The 21,238-nt window shown below is 37.0% G+C and overlaps 1 protein-coding gene across 1 annotated transcript in view; it reads left to right on the forward strand.

The window, feature by feature from the left end:
• The window catches only part of SLC6A5 (solute carrier family 6 member 5), a 188,306-nt gene that overhangs the window by 86,385 nt on the left and 80,683 nt on the right, over positions 1-21,238 (forward strand). Inside the window, exons 9-10 of the mRNA XM_053689312.1 lie at positions 12,756-12,880; positions 19,968-20,080. Of these exons, the coding sequence (XP_053545287.1) occupies positions 12,756-12,880; positions 19,968-20,080 (238 nt within the window). The remainder of the gene's footprint in view (positions 1-12,755; positions 12,881-19,967; positions 20,081-21,238) is intronic.

Raw genomic sequence — 21,238 nt, forward strand, 5'->3', positions numbered from 1 at the left:
CTCTAGGCATAACAAGCATTTGTCAAAAAACAGAGTCTTGGTCCATGTCCATAATGTTAAATAAAAATGTCCCCAATTTTTTTTTAAATACACTGTCACTTTAATAATTTGGCTGCCAGAAGTCTCTAAAACAATTGTATAGTAGATCAATACTGAAGAGACTGAAATTCAATGACGCTGCTCCGCTCCGCTCCGTGAATATCCGACAGCAGAGAGAAGTCACATGACCGGCAGATAAAGGAAACTATGCACACAAGTAAAAGGCGCACGTTTCCCTCTCCCTACAACATGATACAAGTAGCTGCAGCTGGTTTCAAACTCAAGCAGTTTGTCAGTTAGCCTGTTCTAGCTAAGCAAGCAAAGAAAACCAACTGCCTAATTCTAAGTTTATACATAAATCCCTGTATAAAACATAAGCCACACACATACTAATAAAGTATTTCAACAAAATTAGCCCAAAGAGAAAAAACGTCCCAATAAAGGGAAGAAGATTAACCCCTAGGGGCATATTTATCAAGCTCCGTAAAGACCGCTGCTCCATGTCTGCAGGGGGCGGCATTGCACCAGCAGTTCACCAGAACTGCTGGTGCAATGATAAATGCCAACAGCGTATGTTGTCGGCATTTATCGATGTTTATCGATGTGCGGCGGACATGATACGCTACTTCGTATCATGTCCGCTCGCACATTAATAAATATGCCCCCTAGTTTCAACATACATGATGTGCCTGCCCACTGCCAAAGAAAATCCTGTATAAAGGATTTTAAAAATGTCTCCATCTACTGCATAAGACAAATTCTTCTGTAGTGCAAGTCTCCAAGACCTAGAAGACTAAAGCACTTACCTGCAGTCTAGCTGTCCGGCAGGAAGACAGCTCACAAGGCATGAAAGGACACATACTCCTTACAGAGACCTGTAGAAAAAGAAAGAACAGAGTAACCAACTCTGGCTTTCTGTACCATGGGCAGCAATGTGTTAGGAAACAAAGCAAGGACTACCTCACAGCTTCCTAACTGCTTAAAAGCCACCACTACTCTACTGAAGAGATTGACATGGACTTAGCTAAACCCAAATCCTTGCTTGCATGGAAAAGTCCCCGAAAAAGGAATTAATTTCTTCAGACACCAAACTTCACCTCCTCCATTGACAGAGGCAAAGAGAATGACTGGGGATTGTGGGTAGGGGAGTGATGCTTTGCTATGGTGCTCTTTGCCTCCTCCTGCTGGCCAGGAATGATATTCCCACTAGTAATTGAATGACGTTGTGGACTCTCCATATCTTTGGAAAGAAATATATATTTTTTTAGCATTATATTATAGTAATCACATCCATAAGCTTGCATAGTGGGATAAACAGCTTTTAAGCTAAAATTTGCCTTTCTAAACTTCTTTGAGGGACCTCACGGCATTGACAAAACATCATAGATAATCTTCCTAGACCAGAGACTATAGAACCCTCAGTCTGAATAATCATTGTTTAATTATGGGATACTCACAGTGGAGGATCTTCATTTGACACAGATAGATATATAGATAGGTAGGTAGATAAATAGATATATAGATAGGTAGGTAGGTAGATAGTTAGAAAGACAGCCAGATTAGATAGATAGATAGATAAATAGCCAGATAGACAGACAGACATGTAGATATATATATATAGATAGATAGATAGATAGATAGATAGATTATAGACATGTAGATAGATAGATATATTCCTTTTTGTTATCTTAATTATGAATGTAATGCAATCAATGAAGTAAGCAACAATTTGAGTATATATTTCTGCCCAGAGCAAGATAAAGGCACATATTAATGCTAAAATACTTGCTATACCAAAATAATTTCTTGAATACAGTAACATGGACAGTATGTCTCCTCTCAAGTAGACATTAATTAATATGGTCCATTCATGTTGATTCCAGTGCACATAGGCCGCAATCCGATATACGGCGCAGGTTTCGGTGCAATCGTGGAAACCTGCGCCGCCCGTAGTTTCAGCTCGCAACTCGAGCTATCTCATATACGGCGCCGTCAGATGCTAAAGTGCCGTAAGTCTGACAAACCAGCGATGTCCAGAAATCTGCGTAAGTACAAATTTCTGGAGTCGCCAGTGACTTACAGCACTTTAGAAACTGCCGCCGCATAAAAAAACCTGACTAAGTTATTAAATCACCTGTACTGTCTAACACGCCTCCCAAACATAGACCGACACGTATACCCTTCTATCCGTAATCCCCGCTCTCACTCCTAACAATAAATATATTAACCTCTAAACCGCCGCTCCTGGACCCCGCCGCCAGCTACATTATCTATATTACCCCCTAATGTGAGCCCCCTACACCGCTGCTACCTATTTTAACTATATTACCCCCTAATGTGAGCCTCCTACCCCGCCGCCACCTACATTAACTAAGTTACCCCCTAATATGATCCCCCTACACCGCCACCACCTATTTAAACTATATTACCCCCTAATATGACCCCCCTACACCGCCGCCACCTATTTAAACTATATTAACCCCTAATATGATCCCCTACACCGCAGCCACCTATTTAAACTATATTAACCCCCTAATATGATCCCCCTACACCGCCACCACCTATTTAAACTATATTAACCCCTAATATGATCCCCCTACACCGCCGCAACCTATTTAAACTATATTAACCCCTAATCTGACCCTCTTACACCGCCGCCACCTATATTAAATTAATTAACCCCAATCTAATCCCCCCTATACTGCCGCCACCTATATTAAATTAATTAACCCCTAAAATTTCCCTACCACTAAACCTAAGTCTAACCCTACAAATAGCCCTGAAAAGGGCTTTTTGCGTGGCATTGCCCCAAAGTAATCAACTCTATTGCCAGCCCTTAAAAGGGCTTTTTGCGGGGCATTGCCCCAAAGTAATCAGCTCTTTTACCAGCCCTTAAAAGGACTTTTTGCGGGGCATTGTCACAAAGTAATCAGCTCTTTTGCCTGTAATCTAAATCCCCCTACACCGCCGCCACCTATAATAAATGTATTACCCCCTAATCTAATCCCCCTACACCGCCGCCACCTATATTAAATATATTAACCCCTAATCTGACCCCCCTACACCGCCGCCACCTATATTAAATATATTAACCCTAATTATATTAGGGTTAATATAGTTAATATAGTTATATTATATATATTAACTATATTAACCCTATCTAACTCTAACACCACTAACTTAATTTTTATTAAAATAAATCTAAATAATATTAATAATATTAACTAAATTATTCCTATTTAAAACGAAATACTTACCTATAAAATAAACCCTACGATAGCTATAATATAATTAATAATTACATTGCAGCTATTTTAGGGTTTATATTTATTTTACAGATAACTTGGTATTTATTTTAACTAGGTACAATAGCTATTAAATAGTTAAAGGGACAGTTCACCCAAAAATTGTCTCCCCTTCAAATTGTTCCCAATGATTCATTTTACCTGCTGGAGTGTTTTAAATTGTTTACAAGTAGCTCCTTTACCCATATTTTGGCATTTGAAATAGCTAATTTAGCCTGAGGTATCCCAACATATACTGAAAGTTTCTATGCTGGAGTATATTCTATTGAATAGCCTAAGTAAACACAGCCAGCAGAAGAGATTACACTCTCAGTGGGGGCATGATAGTTAAATAATAAAATTATAATTTTCCATTGTTCTCTCTATGTATTGAGCTTTAGTTTTCCAGACAAATGTAAGATAAGGAAGCAAGTCTGTGTACATGAAAGTGATAACATAATGAGATCTGATATTACCTGAAGCTCAGCCCATTGTAATAGGCTGTGGTTTAAAAGCACAAAACCAGCTACTTCATATACACAAATAAACCGAAAAAAATGCAATTTCTCATAAATTTTATACTCTGCAGCTGGTATAAGAAGTAATTGAAAATACATTCATATAAAAACAATTTTACAGTGTACTGTCCCTTTAATAACTATTTAATAGCTACCCTACCTAGTTAAAATAATTACCAATTTACCTGTAAAATAAATCCTAACCTAAGTTACAAATACACCTACACTATCAATAAATTAAATAAACTACAAATATCTAAACTAAAATACAATTAAATACACTAAACGAAATTACAAAAACAAACAAACACTAAATTACAAAAAATAAAAAAAGATTACAAGAATTTTAAGCTAATTACACCTATTCTAAGCCCCCTAATAAAATTACAAAGCCCCCAAAAATAAAAAAAATTCCCTACCCTAATCTAAATTACAAAAGTAAACAGCTCTATCACCAGTTCTTAAAAGGGCCTTTGTGGGGCATTGCCCCAAAGTAATCAGCTCTTTTGCCTGTAAAAAAACAACAACCCCCCCCCATTACAACCCACCACCCACATACCCCTACTCTAACCCACCCAATCCCCCTTAAAAAAAACCTAAGTCTAACCCCCAAGTGCTCCTTATCTGTCCTGAAGACCGGCGGAGAAGATCCTGTTCCAGGTGGAGAAGTCTTCTTCCAGGCGGCGACCTCTTCTTCTTCCAGGATCCAGCCGGCGCGGAGCGGAGGAGTTGAAGACCGATTACTGCGGAGCTGAAGACCGTCCATCTGGAACTGAAGACCGGCAATGCTGGAACTGAAGATCGGCGACGCTGGAACTGAAGACCTCTGGAACTGAAGACCGGAGCCAGAGCGTGGAGGATCCATCTTCATACGATCGCCACCGTACTCTGAATAGGAATTCAAGGTACGCGATTAAAAATGGCGTCCCTTGAATTCCCATTGGCTGATTTGAGCCTTCAAATTCAAATCAGCCAATCGGATGCGAGCTACTTTAATTCTATTGGCTGATTTGAATAGCAAATAGAATAAGAGCTACTGTAATTCTATTGGCTGATTAGAATAGCCAATAGAATTACAGTAGCTCTTATTCTATTGGCTATTCAAATCAGCCAATAGAATTAAAGTAGCTCGCATCAGATTGGCTGATTTGAATTTGAAGGCTCAAATCAGCCAATAGGAATTCAAGGGACGCCATTTTTAATCGCGTACCTTGAATTCCTATTCAGTGTACGGCGGCGATCGTATGAAGAGGATCCTCCACGCTCCGGCTCTGGTCTTCAGTTCCAGAGGTCTTCAGTTCCAGAGGTCTTCAGTTCCAGCGTCGCCGATCTTCAGTTCCAGCATCGCCGGTCTTCAGTTCCAGATGGACGGTCTTCAGCTCTGCGGTCATTTTATTATTTATTATTATTATCGGTTATTTGTAGAGCGCCAACAGATTCCGCAGCGCTAGTGGTCATCGGTCTTCAACTCCTCCGCTCCGCGCTGGCTGGATCCTGGAAGAAGAAGAGGTCGCCGCCTGGAAGAAGACTTGTCCGCCTGGTACAGGACCTTCTCCACCGGTCTTCAGGACAGGTAAGGAGCACTTGAGGGTTAGATTTAGGTTTTTTAAGGGGGGATTGGGTGGGTTAGAGTAGGGGTATGTGGGTGGTGGGTTGTAATGGGGGGGTTGTTGTTTTTTTTACAGGCAAAACAGCTGATTACTTTGGGGCAATGCCCCACAAAAGGCCCTTTTAAAGGCTGGTAATAGAGCTGTTTACTTTTGTAATTTAGATTAGGGTAGGGAATTTTTTTTTACTTTGGGGGGCTTTGTTATTTTATTAGGGGGCTTAGAATAGGTGTAATTAGCTTAAAATTCTTGTAATCTTTTTTTATTTTTTGTAATTTAGTGTTTTGGTTTTTTTGTAATTTAGTTTAGTGTATTTAATTGTATTTTAGTTTAGATATTTGTAGTTTATTTAATTTATTGATAGTGTAGGTGTATTTGTAACTTAGGTTTGAATTTATTTTACAGGTAAATTGGTAATTATTTTAACTAGGTAGCTATTAAATAGTTATTAACTATTTAATAGCTATTGTACCTAGTTAAAATAAATACCAAGTTATCTGTAAAATAAATATAAACCCTAAAATAGCTACAATGTATTTATTAATTATATTGTAGCTATCTTAGGGTTTATTTTATAGGTAAATATTTAGTTTTAAATAGGAATAATTTAGTTAATATTATTAATATTATTTAGATTTATTTTAATAATAATTAAGTTAGTAGTGTTAGAGTTAGATAGGGTTAATATAGTTAATATATATAATATAATAACTATATTAACTATATTAACCCTAATATAATTAGGGTTAATATATTTAATATAGGTGGCGGCAGTATAGGGGATTAGATTATGGGTTAATATATTTAATATAGGTTGCGGCGGTGTAGGGGGGTCAGATTAGGGGTTAATATATTTAATATAGGTGACGGCGGTGTAGGGGGATTAGATTAGGGGGTCATACATTTATTATAGGTGGTGGTATAGGGGGATTTAGATTACAGGCAAAAGAGCTGATTACTTTGTGACAATGCCCCGCAAAAAGCCCTTTTAAGGGCTGGTAAAAGAGCTGATTACTTTGGGGCAATGCCCCGCAAAAAGCCCTTTTAAGGGCTGGCAATAGAGCTGGTTACTTTGGGGCAATGCCATGCAAAAAGCCCTTTTCAGGGCTATTGGTAGGGTTAGACTTAGGTTTAGTGGTAGGGAAATTTTAGGGGCTAATTAATTTAATATAGGTGGCGGCGGTATAGGGGGGATTAGATTAGGGGTTAATTAATTTAATATAGGTGGCGGCGGTGTAGGGGGATTAGATTAGGGGTTAATAATTTTAATATAGGTGGCGGCGGTGTAGGGGGATTAGATTACATTGGAGGCAAAAGAGCTGATTACTTTGTGACAATGCCCCGCAAAAATCCCTTTTAAGGGCTGGTAAAAGAGCTGGTTACTTTGGGGCAATGCCCCGCAAAAGGCCCTTTTAAGGGCTGGTAATAGAGCTGGTTACTTTGGGGCAATGCCCTGCAAAAAGCCCTTTTAAGGGCTGGCAATAGAGCTGGTTACTTTGGGGCAATGCCACGCAAAAAGCCCTTTTCAGGGCTATTTGTAGGGTTAGACTTAGGTTTAGTGGTAGGGAAATTTTAGGGGTTAATTAATTTAATATAGGTGGCGGCGGTATAGGGGGGATTAGATTAGGGGTTAATTAATTTAATATAGGTGGCGGCGGTTTAGGGGGATTAGATTAGGGGTTAATAATTTTAATATAGGTGGCGGCGGTGTAGGGGGATTAGATTACATTAGAGGCAAAAGAGCTGGTTACTTTGGGGCAATGCCCCGCAAAAAGCCCTTTTAAGGGCTGGTAATAGAGCTGGTTACTTTGGGGCAATGCCACGCAAAAAGCCCTTTTCAGGGCTATTTTTAATTTAGTTTAGGGTAGGGACAGTTTAGTATTTTAAGGGGTAATAAATTTATTATAGGTGGCGGCGGTGTAGGGGGATTAGATTAAGGGTTAATACATTTAAAATAGGTGGCGGCGGTGTAGGGTGATTAGATTAGGGGTTAATACATTTAAAATAGGTGGCGACGGTGTAGGGGGATTAGATTAGGGGTTAATAATTTTAATATAGGTGGCGGCAGTGTAGGGGGATTAGATTACATTAGAGGCAAAAGAGCTGATTACTTTGTGACAATGCCCCGCAAAAAGCACTTTTAAGGGCTGGTAAAAGAGCTGGTTACTTTGGGGCAATGCCCCGCAAAAGCCCCTTTTAAGGGCTGGTAATAGAGCTGGTTACTTTGGGGCAATGCCACGCAAAAAGCCCTTTTCAGGGCTATTTTTAATTTAGTTTAGGGTAGGGACAGTTTAGTATTTTAGGGGGTAATAAATTTATTATAGGTGGCGGCGGTGTAGGGGGATTAGATTAAGGGTTAATACATTTAAAATAGGTGGCGGCGGTGTAGGGTGATTAGATTAGGGGTTAATACATTTAAAATAGGTGGTGGCTGTGTAGGGGGATTAGATTAGGGGTTAATACATTTAAAAAGGTGGCGGCGGTGTAGGGGGATTAGATTAGGGGGTAATATAGTTAAAATAGGTGGCGGCGGGGTAGGGGGATAACATTAGGGGGTAATAATTTGAATATAGATGGCGGCGGTGTAGGGGGATTACATTAGGGGTTAATAATTTTAATGTAGGTGGCGACGGTGTAGGGGGCTCACATTAGGGGGTTAGACATTTAATGTAGGTGGCGGCGGGGTCCGGGAGCGGCGGTTTAGGGGTTAAACACTTTATTTAGCAGTTTGCGGTTGACAGGTAGATAGACATTGCGCATACGTTAGGTGTTAGGTTTTATTTAGTAGTTCGCGGTTGACAGGTAGATAGACATTGCGCATGCGTTAGGTGTTAGTTTTTTTTTGCAGCTAGTTTAGGGAGCTACGGGGCTCCGATACACAGCATAAGGCTTGCTACGCCTGCAATTTGTGGCGAGGTGAAAATGGAGTAAGATTTCTCAATTTTCGCCACGCAAGTCCTTACGCTCAATATTGGATACCAAACTGCGCTGGTTTGGTATACCTGTCTATGGGCCAAAAAACTACGGCCGAAGGCAGAAATATACGAGCGTAACTTCTATGTTATGCCGTATATGTGATACCAAACCAGCGCAAATTTTGGCATCGTCAGCTTTTGCAGACGATGATTTATATCGGATCGGGGCCATAATGTTTTGCTTGTCGGAACCTAGAATTCTCAATACATAGCTGCAGAGGCATCACTTTATATTACAGAAGAGTGATGCTGTCTAATTCTTTTAACACGTGTAGTAAAGATAAGGTTTTATATGACGTGGGTTTATGCTCAGCACCAAAGTTTCAAATATATAAATATACATAGCAAAATGCTAAAATTGATGATAATAAGGTGCTTAAAAAAGTATATAAATTTTCCATAAGCTAGTCTTTCCTTGGTGCTTTTTCAGAACTGAGATCTGCACACAGTGACAGATTTATTTTTTTTAATAAAAATTATATGATGATGATAATAATAATAACAACAATAATCATAATAACAATCATAAATACAAACATACAATAATAAATACAAACATACAATAATAAATACAAATAAAGAACACAAAGAGAGGCGTTTGTGTGTACCAGTAGAAACAATTGATATAAGTTAGATCACCCACAACAGGGTACTCACATTTGGTAGGAGACACTCAGACAGTGCTATTAGGCGTAGACTGGGTACTCAACAGCAACCCAGCTTGCTGATGCTTCTAGCATGTCACCAGGAACACCTCAAGCTCTCCCTTCTCATCCAGGAAAACCAGCTGCCAGACTAAGCAGTCTCACAGAAACAGGGAAATGGATCCAAAAAATCCCACTCCAAGCAGGGACAATCCCAGTGTAAATAATAGGAGGAGGATGGTGTGGTTGGTAGCAAAGATCAGTAGCCGTTCCAGTATCAAACAAGTACATTTATCAAAAGATTAAAAAAGTTAAAAGCAGGAACAAAAGGAGGGGGTATACATGTACCCTCCTAATTTACATGCAACGCGTTTCTCAGCTGTAGTGCTGTTTCCAAGCAGGGACTACTTGTCCCTGCTTGGAGTGGGATTTTTTGGATCCATTTCCCTGTTTCTGTGAGACTGCTTGGTCTGGCAGCTGGTTTTCCTGGATGAGAAGGGAGAGCTTGAGGTGTTCCTGGTGACACGCTGGAAGCATCAGCAAGCTGGGTTGCTGTTGAGTACCCAGTCTACGCCTAATAGCACTGTCTGAGTGCCCCTACCAAATGTGAGTACCCTGTTGTGGGTGATCTAACTTATATCAATTGTTTCTACTGGTACACACAAGCGCCTCTCTTTGTGTTCTTTATTTATCTGCTTAGACATTTCGCCTGGTTGATGTGAGGAGAGTGCTGCTGCTGCTATCCGATTACAGATTACATCTTAACATCGTCTCTATCTAGATTCTCCTGGTCTGGATATGTATTTGGACTTTGCACATTTATAGACTTTCTTTTGTCTTTTTGAACATATATTTTTTATAACATATATTCATCAATGTTGTATTTTATTTCATTTTATTTTATTGTTCTTAATATAGTTTTGTAAGTATTTTTTTTATTTATTTTTTATGTGTAGTGCGCCCCCTATTTTAGCTGTCTCTTTTGAGATACTTAATTTGTCCTGAATAATAAATATAAACATACAATAATAAATACATACATACATAAAATAATAAATACAAACATACAATAATAAATACATACATACAATAATAAATACAAACATAAAATAATAAATACATGCATACATACAATAATAAATACAAACATACAATAATAAATACAAACATACAATAATAAATACATACATACAATAATAAATACAAACATACATACAATAATAAATACAAACATACATACAATATAAATACATACATACATACAATAATAAATACAAACATACATACAATAATAAATACAAACATACAATAATAAATACAAACATACATACAATATTAAATACAAACATACAATAATAAACACATGCATACAATAATAAATACAAACATACAATAATAAATACATACATACATACAATAATAAATACAAACATACAATAATAAATACATACATGCAATAATAAATACAAACATACAATAATAAATACATACAATAATAAATACATACATACAATAATAAATACATACATACATACAATAATAAATACAAACATACAATAATAAATACATACATACAATAATAAATACAAACATATAATAATAAATACATACGTACAATAATAAATACATACATACTGTACATACAATAATAAATACATACATACAATAATAAATACATACATACTGTACATACAATAATAAATACATAAATACTGTACATACAATAATAAATACATACAATAATAAATACAAACATACAATAATAAATACATACATACAATAATAAATACAAACATATAATAATAAATACATACATACAATAATAAATACATACATACTGTACATACAATAATAAATACATACATATAATAATAAATACATACATGCTGTACATACAATAATAAATACATACATACAATAATAAATACATACATACATACTGTACATACAATAATAAATACATACATACAATAATAAATACAAACATACAATAATAAATACATACATACAATAATAAATACATACATACATACATACATACAATAATAAATACAAATTTAAAATTAATGTTAATATTCTTGGCCAACAGTAATCACTGGCTGAGTGGTCTTAAACCCTAGCAAAATGTATTTATATTACAAAACTGTGTCTTAATTTAAACAATATTCATAGTTCATATTCATATTCATAAATGATTTTATTTTTTTAAGAAAAGCATATTGATTTTTATTGGAGATTAAAACATTTGTTTTAGGTAACATTCTGAACTAATAAAATGTTATTGGTTTCCAAGGTTCTTATTTGTTTAGCTAATTACATTAATCTTATGATGCTTTAAGAAAAAAAAACTTTCTTAAAGTGACATAAAACTTTCATGGCCAGATAGAACAAGCAATTGTAAGAGACTTTTCGATGTACTTCTATAATCAAATTAACTTTGTTCTATTGATATCCTTTGTTGAAAAGCATACCTAGGTAGGCTCAGAAACAGCAATACACTAAAGGGAGTCAACTGGTGATGGCACACATATACCTCTTGTTATTGGCTCAAAATATATTTTTCAGCTATCTCCCAGTAGTACATTACTGATCTGGAGCTGACTTCAAAGTCTATTGTAGTAAACAATAACATGCTCTTTATTAGAAAGAGAACTGATCCTATCAGCAGGAGTAGTTGCACAACCCAGCAGCGTGACTTCTGCTGCTAATTGGCTTACCAACTGAATCTGCTCAGGGCCAGTGGTTCTCTGCAGCTCCTAACATTTACTTTAACTATGTGTTTAACCAATTTGTGATGGGGTTAAGCACATACATTTGGCCTAGATTACAAGTGAAGCACTATTTAGCTTGAGCGTAAACTTCGCTAGACAGAAGCTTTTTGTGTGTGTCGGGTGATGTGCATATTACAAGTTGAAAGTAAATGTTTGCAAGTGAATGAAACCCGACACTCGCTAACCAAATATCGCGACCGTATTATCTTCCCATAGAAGAGCACAGAAGAAAAAACCCAATATCTATTGCTAGCACGCTAACCCAACCGGAGTTATGAATATTTCACATTCCAATTTTCTTCATATACAGATTATGTACTTTGTATTGTAAATAGGTATAGACATCGATGTTACATTAACATTATCACATATATATAGCAAAATATATTTGATAATAAAAATTAGATTATTTGCTATGTGAAAAACAAAGGAATGTAAAATATTCGTAACTCGCATTTATCTCTAACGCTGTGTCGGTTTAGCGCACATGAAGAATTGCTAACTTCAATGCACGTGATTGAAATATTAAATATAAAATATTAAAAAATATTAATAATTATTCTTAAAAATTATTATACATACCCCAATGCGAACCCTAATGCACGTTACGCATGCTTTTAGATTCCTCTTTCATATGGATAATGGAGACTTTTGTAGTATAATTTCCCTTTAAAATGTAATGTTACATACATATAAAAACCTCATATTGCATAATGTATTCATTTTTAGATTAAAATTCCTAAGGCAGAATAAAAAAACTATATACAGCCAAAACTGATCTATTTAATGCACTATATGCCACATCTGAAGAGATGCTTTAGCACAAATATTCTTCCATGAGGACTCCTGTATGTATATTATGAGCTATATGAATGCAGAACAAATGCAGAACTAATAGACTTTTATTGTTCCCACAGGGACACACTGATTGTGACGTGTACAAACAGTGCTACGAGTATCTTTGCCGGATTTGTCATTTTTTCAGTCATAGGCTTCATGGCAAATGAACTGAAAGTAAACATTGAAAAGGTTGCAGACCAAGGTAATCATTCATATTGTTATTATAAAGATTAATAAACAAGTTTAAATGGACAGTGTGATATATCAATTTGCTGCGAATGAATTAAATTATTGTTTAAAATCGTAGTTTTAAAATTATTCATTTTGATATGAATTTGTACCTTGTATTTCATTTACCATTTCATATTATTACAGGGTCGGCTCCAAGGGGGGGCATTAGGGGGCAATGCCCACCCAAATGGTATGCTGTGCCCCCCAGGGCAAAAAAAAAAAAGTGATTTAAATTTTTTTTTTACATTTTAAAAGTGACGGGTCCCCCAGGGTCCCAAATGTCGCATAAACCATTTGCAGCCACTGGACCCTGGAGATCCGCCACATCTCTTTACTCTCCTCTATTTACAACCAGATAACAAATAAAGTTGCATTTCCCTGCTGGTGCTCTCACAGTTAATCTAGGGCTTGCAATGCCCCTCCTCCTGCTAGCCCACTTACTACGGAGCTGAAATGAGATGATGACATCATCAGACCTCTGCAAGAAGTGCTGGGAGAAGCTAACAGTCAGTGAGAGGGAAGGCAGAAGTAATTTTGTGAAAACACAGCCATATAACCAATGTGTGTGTGAGAGTAGTATCCCTTCCCTATTGTGCTTTATATCCTGGTAGCCACATATAAAGAAGCAAATTGGGAATTCCTTGGTTTCCCCACTGCAGGTCACACAAAACAAGTGTGCATTGTGCTTGCTTTATCTGCAGTGATCAGTGTAAAATGTGTGTCAGATTATAGGTGCTCACATACACACACTTCAAATGTAGCTGTAGGACAATGAGGGAAATAGCCTTATGTTTATTATTTACATGTTTCAAAACATCTCCTATTTGTCCCCAAGGTTGGTTTATTATATATATATATATATATATATACACACACACACACACATACTTACATACACACAATACACACACTGTGTGTATATATATATATATATATATATATATATATATTGTTTGTGTGTATATATGTGAGTATATACATATATACTGTGTGTATGTGTATATACTGTGTGTATATATATATATATATATATATATATATATATATATACTCCTCTTGTAAGTAAATCTGTCCTCCTGGGTCAACAGCCTGGGTGCTAGCATGAAAAGGTATATCTCAGTAAATGAAAGCACTCTCAGAACTTCTCAATAGTGTGTAAAAAAAATACGCCTAGATTTAGAGTTCTGCGGCCAAAGGGGTGTGTTAGCTACGCATGCTTTTTTCCCCACGCACCTTTTAAATACCGCTGGTATTTAGAGTTCACAGAATGGCTGGGTTTTCAGTGTGTTAGGCTCCAAAAAGGGAGCGTATAGCATAATTTAACGCCACTGCAACTCTAGATACCAGCGGTGCTTACGGACGCGGCCAGCTTCAAAAACGTGCTCGTGCACGATATCCCCATAGAAAACAATGGGGCATTTTGAGCTGAAAAAAAACCTAACACCTGCAAAAAAGCAGCGTTCAGCTCCTAACGCAGCCCCATTGTTTTCTATGGGGAAACACTTCCTACGTCTGCACCTAACACTCTAACATGTCCCCCGAGTCTAAACACCCCTAACCTTACACTTATTAACCCCTAATCTGCCGCCCCCGCTATCGCTGACACCTGCATATTATTATTAACCCCTAATCTGCCGCTCCATACACCACCGCCACCTACATTATAGCTATGTACCCCTAATCTGCTGCCCCTAACACCGCCGACCCCTATATTATATTTATTAACCCCAAATCTGCCCCCCTCAACGTCGCCTCCACCTACCTACAATTATTAACCCCTAATCTGCCGACCGGACCTGAGCGCTACTATAATAAATGTATTAACCCCTAATCCGCCTCAATAACCCTATAATAAATAGTATTAACCCCTAATCTGCCCTCCCTAACATCACCGACACCTAACTTCAAGTATTAACCCCTAATCTGCCGACTGAATCTCGCCGCTACTGTAATAAATGGATTAACCCCTAAAGCTGAGTCTAACCCTAACACTAACACCCCCCTAAATTAAATATAATTTAAATCTAACGAAATAAATTAACTCTTATTAAATAAATTATTTCTATTTAAAGCTAAATACTTACCTGTAAAATAAACCCTAATATAGCTACAATATAAATTATAATTATATTATAGCTATTTTAGGATTTATATTTATTTTACAGGTAACATTGTATTTTTTTTAACCAGGTACAATAGATATTAAATAGTTAAGAACTATTTAATAGCTAAAATAGTTAAAATTATTACAAAATTACCTGTAAAATAAATCCTAACCTAAGTTACAATTAAACCTAACACTACACAATCAATAAATAAATTAAATAAAATACCTCCAATTACCTACAATTAAACCTAACACTACACTATCAATACATTAATTAAATACAATACCTACAAATAACTACAATTAAATAAACTAATTAAAGTACAAAAAATAAAAAAGAACTAAGTTACAAAAAATAATAAAATATTTACAAACATTAGAAAAATATTACAACAATTTTAAACTAATTACACCTACTCTAAGCCCCCTAATAAAATAACAAAGACCGCCAAAATAAAAAAATGCCCTACCCTATTCTAAATTTAAAAAGTTCAAAGCTCTTTTACCTTACCAGCCCTTAAAAGGACCTTTTGTGGGGCATGCCCCAAAGAATTCAGCTCTTTTGCCTGTAAAAAAAAACATACAATACCCCCCCCCAACATTACAACCCACAACCCACATACCCCTAATCTAACCCAAACCCCCCTTAAATAAACCTAACACTAAGCCCCTGAAGATCTTCCTACCTTATCTTCACCTCGACGGGTATCACCGATCGGTCCTGGCTCCAAAATCTTCATCCAACCCAAGCGGGGGCTGGCGATCCATAATCCTGCGGCTGAAGAGGTCCAGAAGAGGCTCCAAAGTCTTCATCCTATCCGGGAAGAAGAGGCGATCCAGACCGGCAACCATCTTGATCCAAGCGGCATCTTCTATCTTCATCCGATGAGGAATGGCTCCATCGTGAAGACCTCCAGCGCGGATCAATCTTCTTCCTCCGATGTCCAACTGAAGAATGACGGTTCCTTTAAGGGACGTCATCCAAGATGGCGTCCCTCGAATTCCGATTGGCTGATAGGATTCTATCAGCCAATCGGAATTAAGGTAGGAAAATTCTGATTGGCTGATGGAATCAGCCAATCAGAATCAAGTTCAATCCGATTGGCTGATCCGATCAGCCAATCAGATTGAGCTCGCATTCTATTGGCTGTTCCGATCAGCCAATAGATTTCCTACCTTAATTCCGATTGGCTGATAGAATCCTATCAACCAATCAGAATTCGAGGGACGCCATCTTGGATGACGTCTCTTAAAGGAACCGTCATTCTTCAGTTGGACGTTGGAGGAAGAAGATTGATCAGCGCTGGAGGTCTTCACGATGGAGCCGTTCCTCATCGGATGAAGATAGAAGATGCCGCTTGGATCAAGATGGTTGCCGGTCTGGATCGCCTCTTCTTCCCGGATAGGATGAAGACTTTGGAGCCTCTTCTGGACCTCTTCAGCCGCAGGATTATGGATCGCCAGCCCCCGCTTGGGTTGGATGAAGATTTTGGAGCCAGGACCGATCGGTGATACCCGGCGAGGTGAAAATAAGGTAGGAAGATCTTCAGGGGCTTAGTGTTAGGTTTATTTAATGGGGGTTTGGGTTAGATTAGGGGTATGTGGGTGGTGGGTTGTAATGTTGGGGGGGTATTGTATGTTTTTTTTTACAGGCAAAAGAGCTGAATTCTTTGGGGCATGCCCCACAAAAGGTCCTTTTAAGGGCTGGTTAGGTAAAAGAGCTTTGAACTTTTTTAATTTAGAATAGGGTAGGGCATTTTTTTATTTTGGGGGTCTTTGTTATTTTATTAGGGGGCTTAGAGTAGGTGTAATTAGTTTAAAATTGTAATATTTTTCTAATGTTTGTAAATATTTTATTATTTTTTGTAACTTAGTTCTTTTTTATTTTTTGTACTTTAGTTAGTTTATTTAATTGTAGTTATTTGTAGGTATTGTATTTAATTAATGTATTGATAGTGTAGTGTTAGGTTTAATTGTAGGTAATTGTAGGTATTTTATTTAATTTATTTATTGATAGTGTAGTGTTAGATTTAATTGTAACTTAGGTTAGGATTTATTTTACAGGTAATTTTGTAATTATTTTAACTATTTTAGCTATTAAATAGTTCTTAACTATTTAATAGCTATTGTACCTGGTTAAAAAAAATACAAAGTTACCAAAGTTTATATTGTAGCTATATTAGGGTTTATTTTACAGGTAAGTATTTAGCTTTAAATAGGAATAATTTATTTAATAAGAGTTAATTTATTTCGTTAGATTTAAATTATATTTAATTTAGGGGGGTGTTAGTGTTAGGGTTAGACTTAGCTTTAGGGGTTAATCTATTTATTACAGTAGCGGCGAGATTCGGTCGGCAGATTAGGGGTTAATAATTGAAGTTAGGTGTCGGCGATGTTAGGGAGGGCAGATTAGGGGTTAATACTATTTATTATAGGGTTATTGAGGCGGGAGTGAGGCGGATTAGGGGTTAATAACTTTATTATAGTAGCGGTGCGGTCCGCTCGGCAGATTAGGGGTTAATAAGTGTAGGCAGGTGGAGGCGACGTTGAGGGGGGCAGATTAGGGGTTAATAAATATAATATAGGGGTCGGCGGTGTTAGGGGCAGCAGATTAGGGGTACATAAGGATAACGTAGGTGGCGGAGCTTTGCGGTCGGCAGATTAGGGGTTAATTATTGTAGGTAGCTGGCGGCGACGTTGTGGGGGGCAGGTTAGGGGTTAATAAATATAATATAGGGGTCGGCAGTGTTAGGGGCAGCAGATTAGGGGTACATAAGTATAACGTAGGTGGCGGTCGGCAGATTAGGGGTTAAAAAAATTTAATCGAGTGGCGGCGATGTGGGGGGACCTCGGTTTAGGGGTACATAGGTAGTTTATGGGTGTTAGTGTACTTTAGAGCACAGTAGTTAAGAGCTTTATGAACCGGCGTTAGCCCAGAAAGCTCTTAACTACTGACTTTTTTCTGCGGCTGGAGTTTTGTCGTTAGATTTCTAACGCTCACTTCAGCCACGACTCTAAATATCGGCGTTAGAAAGATCCCATTGAAAAGATTGGATACGCAATTGACTTAAGGGGATCTGCGGTATGGAAAAGTCGCGGCTGGAAAGTGAGCGTTAGACACTTTAATGACTGATTCTCAATACCGGCGGTAGCCCAAAACCAGCGTTAGGAGCCTCTAACACTGGTTTTGACGGCTACCGCCCAACTCTAAATCTAGGCCATAGTGTTTATTAACGTTTCGGGGTTCACACAGACCCCTTCATCTGATGATGGGATCTGTGTGAACCCCGAAACGTTAATAAACACTGTTTTTTTACCCACTATTGAGAAGTCCTGAGAGTGCTTTCATTTACTGAGATATACCTTTTGTGTGTGTGTGTGTGTGTATATATATATATATATACACACATACATATATATACATACATACACACAGTGTAAATATCATTAATAATATCTGTACAAGTAATGTACTGCTTGGCACTCAAACTTATTGTCACGTAAAAGCTTATTTGATCATTAGTAGGGTCAATGGTAGAGCTACACATGCAAACAGTGTCCACTGGCTGTGTCATATATGGGAGACATTCCTGAGATATGACAAATGTAACCCCTGCACTGCCATAAATCTGGTAAATGTAACTGCTGCGGCACTGCCAGACATCTTATAAATGTAACCCCTATACTCCTTGAGATATGACACATGTAACCGCTGCACTTCCAGAAATATAAACAAATCTAACTCCTGCACAGCCAGAGATCTGATAAATGTAACCCCTGGACTGCCTCAGTAGGTCTGCTCTTATTTTGACTCTCATACATGCTTTTTAAATGCGTGCCCCCTCGTGAAAAAAAATGCCCCCCCATTTCATTCGTTCTGGAGCCGACCCTGTATTATTATTATCATCACAGCGGTTACTAAAGCCTTTGCATGAACACAGTTTTATAGTAATTAGCCTCACACTGAATTACACTTATGGGGATGGCAAGTCCAGGAGAGCGGGCAAGGAGGGGCACACGCTTTCCCTTCCAGCATAATGGCTGTTCCCCACCTACCCCCTAAATTTTGGCCATCCCTGGTTTTCCCATCTCCATTCTGCCATCCCCACTGGATTGACAACAAGAATGCTATAGGAATTAAAGGTATAGAGTGTAGGTATTATAAATACCTGATCATGAGATTTTCTGTATTTTTAAAGTACAAACTTTTTTATGTTGGAAATATATTTTGTTGTGATTTTTAACATGGGACGTGGGTTTTTTATTTAATGGCAATGACTCCTAACTGTATCATTGTTACACTGTTTGACAGGAATAACTCCCACAAAAACAGATGGTTTATTTAGCCCAGGAACTTACATCTTTCCAAAAATAAAGTATTTTGATACATTTTGAGACCTTCTTTTTTAGATAGAACAGAGAACATTTTTAAACATTGTGTCCCTTTAAAGGGAAATTAAACATTTTGTGATAGTAATATAAAAAGCTTATTTATGTGCAACAACCCTCTCCCGCAAAAGACATTTGAATATGTTTTCATTATTTGTTTTGCTCCCTTTTCCTGTAATTTAACCTTGAAAATAAAAGTACACAGTGCAGACTTGGCAAGGCTAACAGTGCTACATATCTGTCCGTAACTGGCTTCAGCAGAGTTGACGAGATAAGATCAAATACTTGCTAAAACAATGCATGTTTTGCTAACACAATTGCAGTGGCAAAACTTTTCTACTCAAGTAACACATCTTGACCACTGAGCTAATTTGTTGCGAGACTACAGAAAAGTCTTGTAATTACAAGGGGACTTATGTTCCTCTTCAGTTGAGGACCAAGCATTGCACTGCAATAATATGCTTGACATTTGAGCTATAGTTGCCTAATAAGTTTTTTCAATTGATTAAAGTTTTGTTCATTCACAAATATAAAGATAATTAATTGTATTTTTCTTTTTTAGGTCCTGGTATTGCTTTTGTGGTTTACCCAGAAGCCCTCACTAGACTTCCTCTTTCCCCATTCTGGTCCATTATATTCTTTTTGATGCTTCTAACACTTGGTTTGGACACAATGGTAAATATACATTTGATTATTTACAGCTGGATTTGTGTTACTCATAGAAGAGCATACCTCTTGATATTAAAGGGACAAAAAAATGACTTCATGATTCAGATAGCGCATATAATTGTAAACAACAGTTTACTTCTCTAATTAGCTTAATTTTCTTGGTATTTCTTTGTTGAAAAACATGCCTAGGTAATCTTAGCAGCTAGGAGCTAGCTCCTGATTGGTGGCTTTACAAATATGACTGTAGTTATTGGCTTACATATGTGTTCAGCCAAATGTGCATTGCTGCTCCTTCAATAAAGGATAAAAAGGGAATAAAGCAAAATTGATAATAGAAGTAAATTGGAAAGTTGTTTAAAATGTTATGCTTGATCTAAATCCTGAAGACATTTTTTGCGTTTCATGTCCCTTTAATGTCTAGAGATATAAACAATGTTTAGATAGAGCATGCAATGTTAAACAACTTTCCTTTTAATGTTAACTTTTAACATTCAAATGCTAAAGTTCAATATCTGAGGGCTATGCCTTATTGTATAGAAACTTTTGAATAGCAGAACAAAATTCTAAGGGAACATTTGTTGTACAATTCAAATGTCAGATGCCTAGAATTTTTTCCCTGACTTCTATTTTTTGGGGTAATTTTGCATATATTTATCTACAGCAATCCTTGTCTGGCTTTTAAAAATATAATGGTTCCTAAATTTGAAAATGAATGACATTAATATTTCAACCCCTGGTTAAAGGGGACAATATACTCTAAAATTTGTATTGTTTAAAAAGATAGATAATCCCTTTATTGCACATTCCCCAGTTTTGTATAACCAACACGGTTTATTAATATACTTTTTACCTCTGTGATTACCTTGTATCTAAGCCTCTGTAGACCGCCCCCCCCTTTTTTTTAACAGATTTGCAATTTAGCCAATCCGTGCTAACTCCACAGAAGTGAGCACAATATTATCTATATGACACGGGAACTAGCGCTGTCTAGCTGTGAAAAACTGTGAAAATACACTGAGATAAGAAATAAGCATATGAGCCTACCTAGGTTTAGCTTTCAACAAAGAATACCAAGAGAACAAAGCAAATTTGATGATAAAAGTAAATTGGAAAGTTGCTTAAAATTGCATGCCCTATCTAAATCACGAAAGCTTACTTTTGACT

This window comes from Bombina bombina, chromosome 7 (genome assembly GCF_027579735.1).
Source record: "Bombina bombina isolate aBomBom1 chromosome 7, aBomBom1.pri, whole genome shotgun sequence".
In the NCBI taxonomy this organism is placed as follows: Eukaryota; Metazoa; Chordata; class Amphibia; order Anura; family Bombinatoridae; genus Bombina; species Bombina bombina.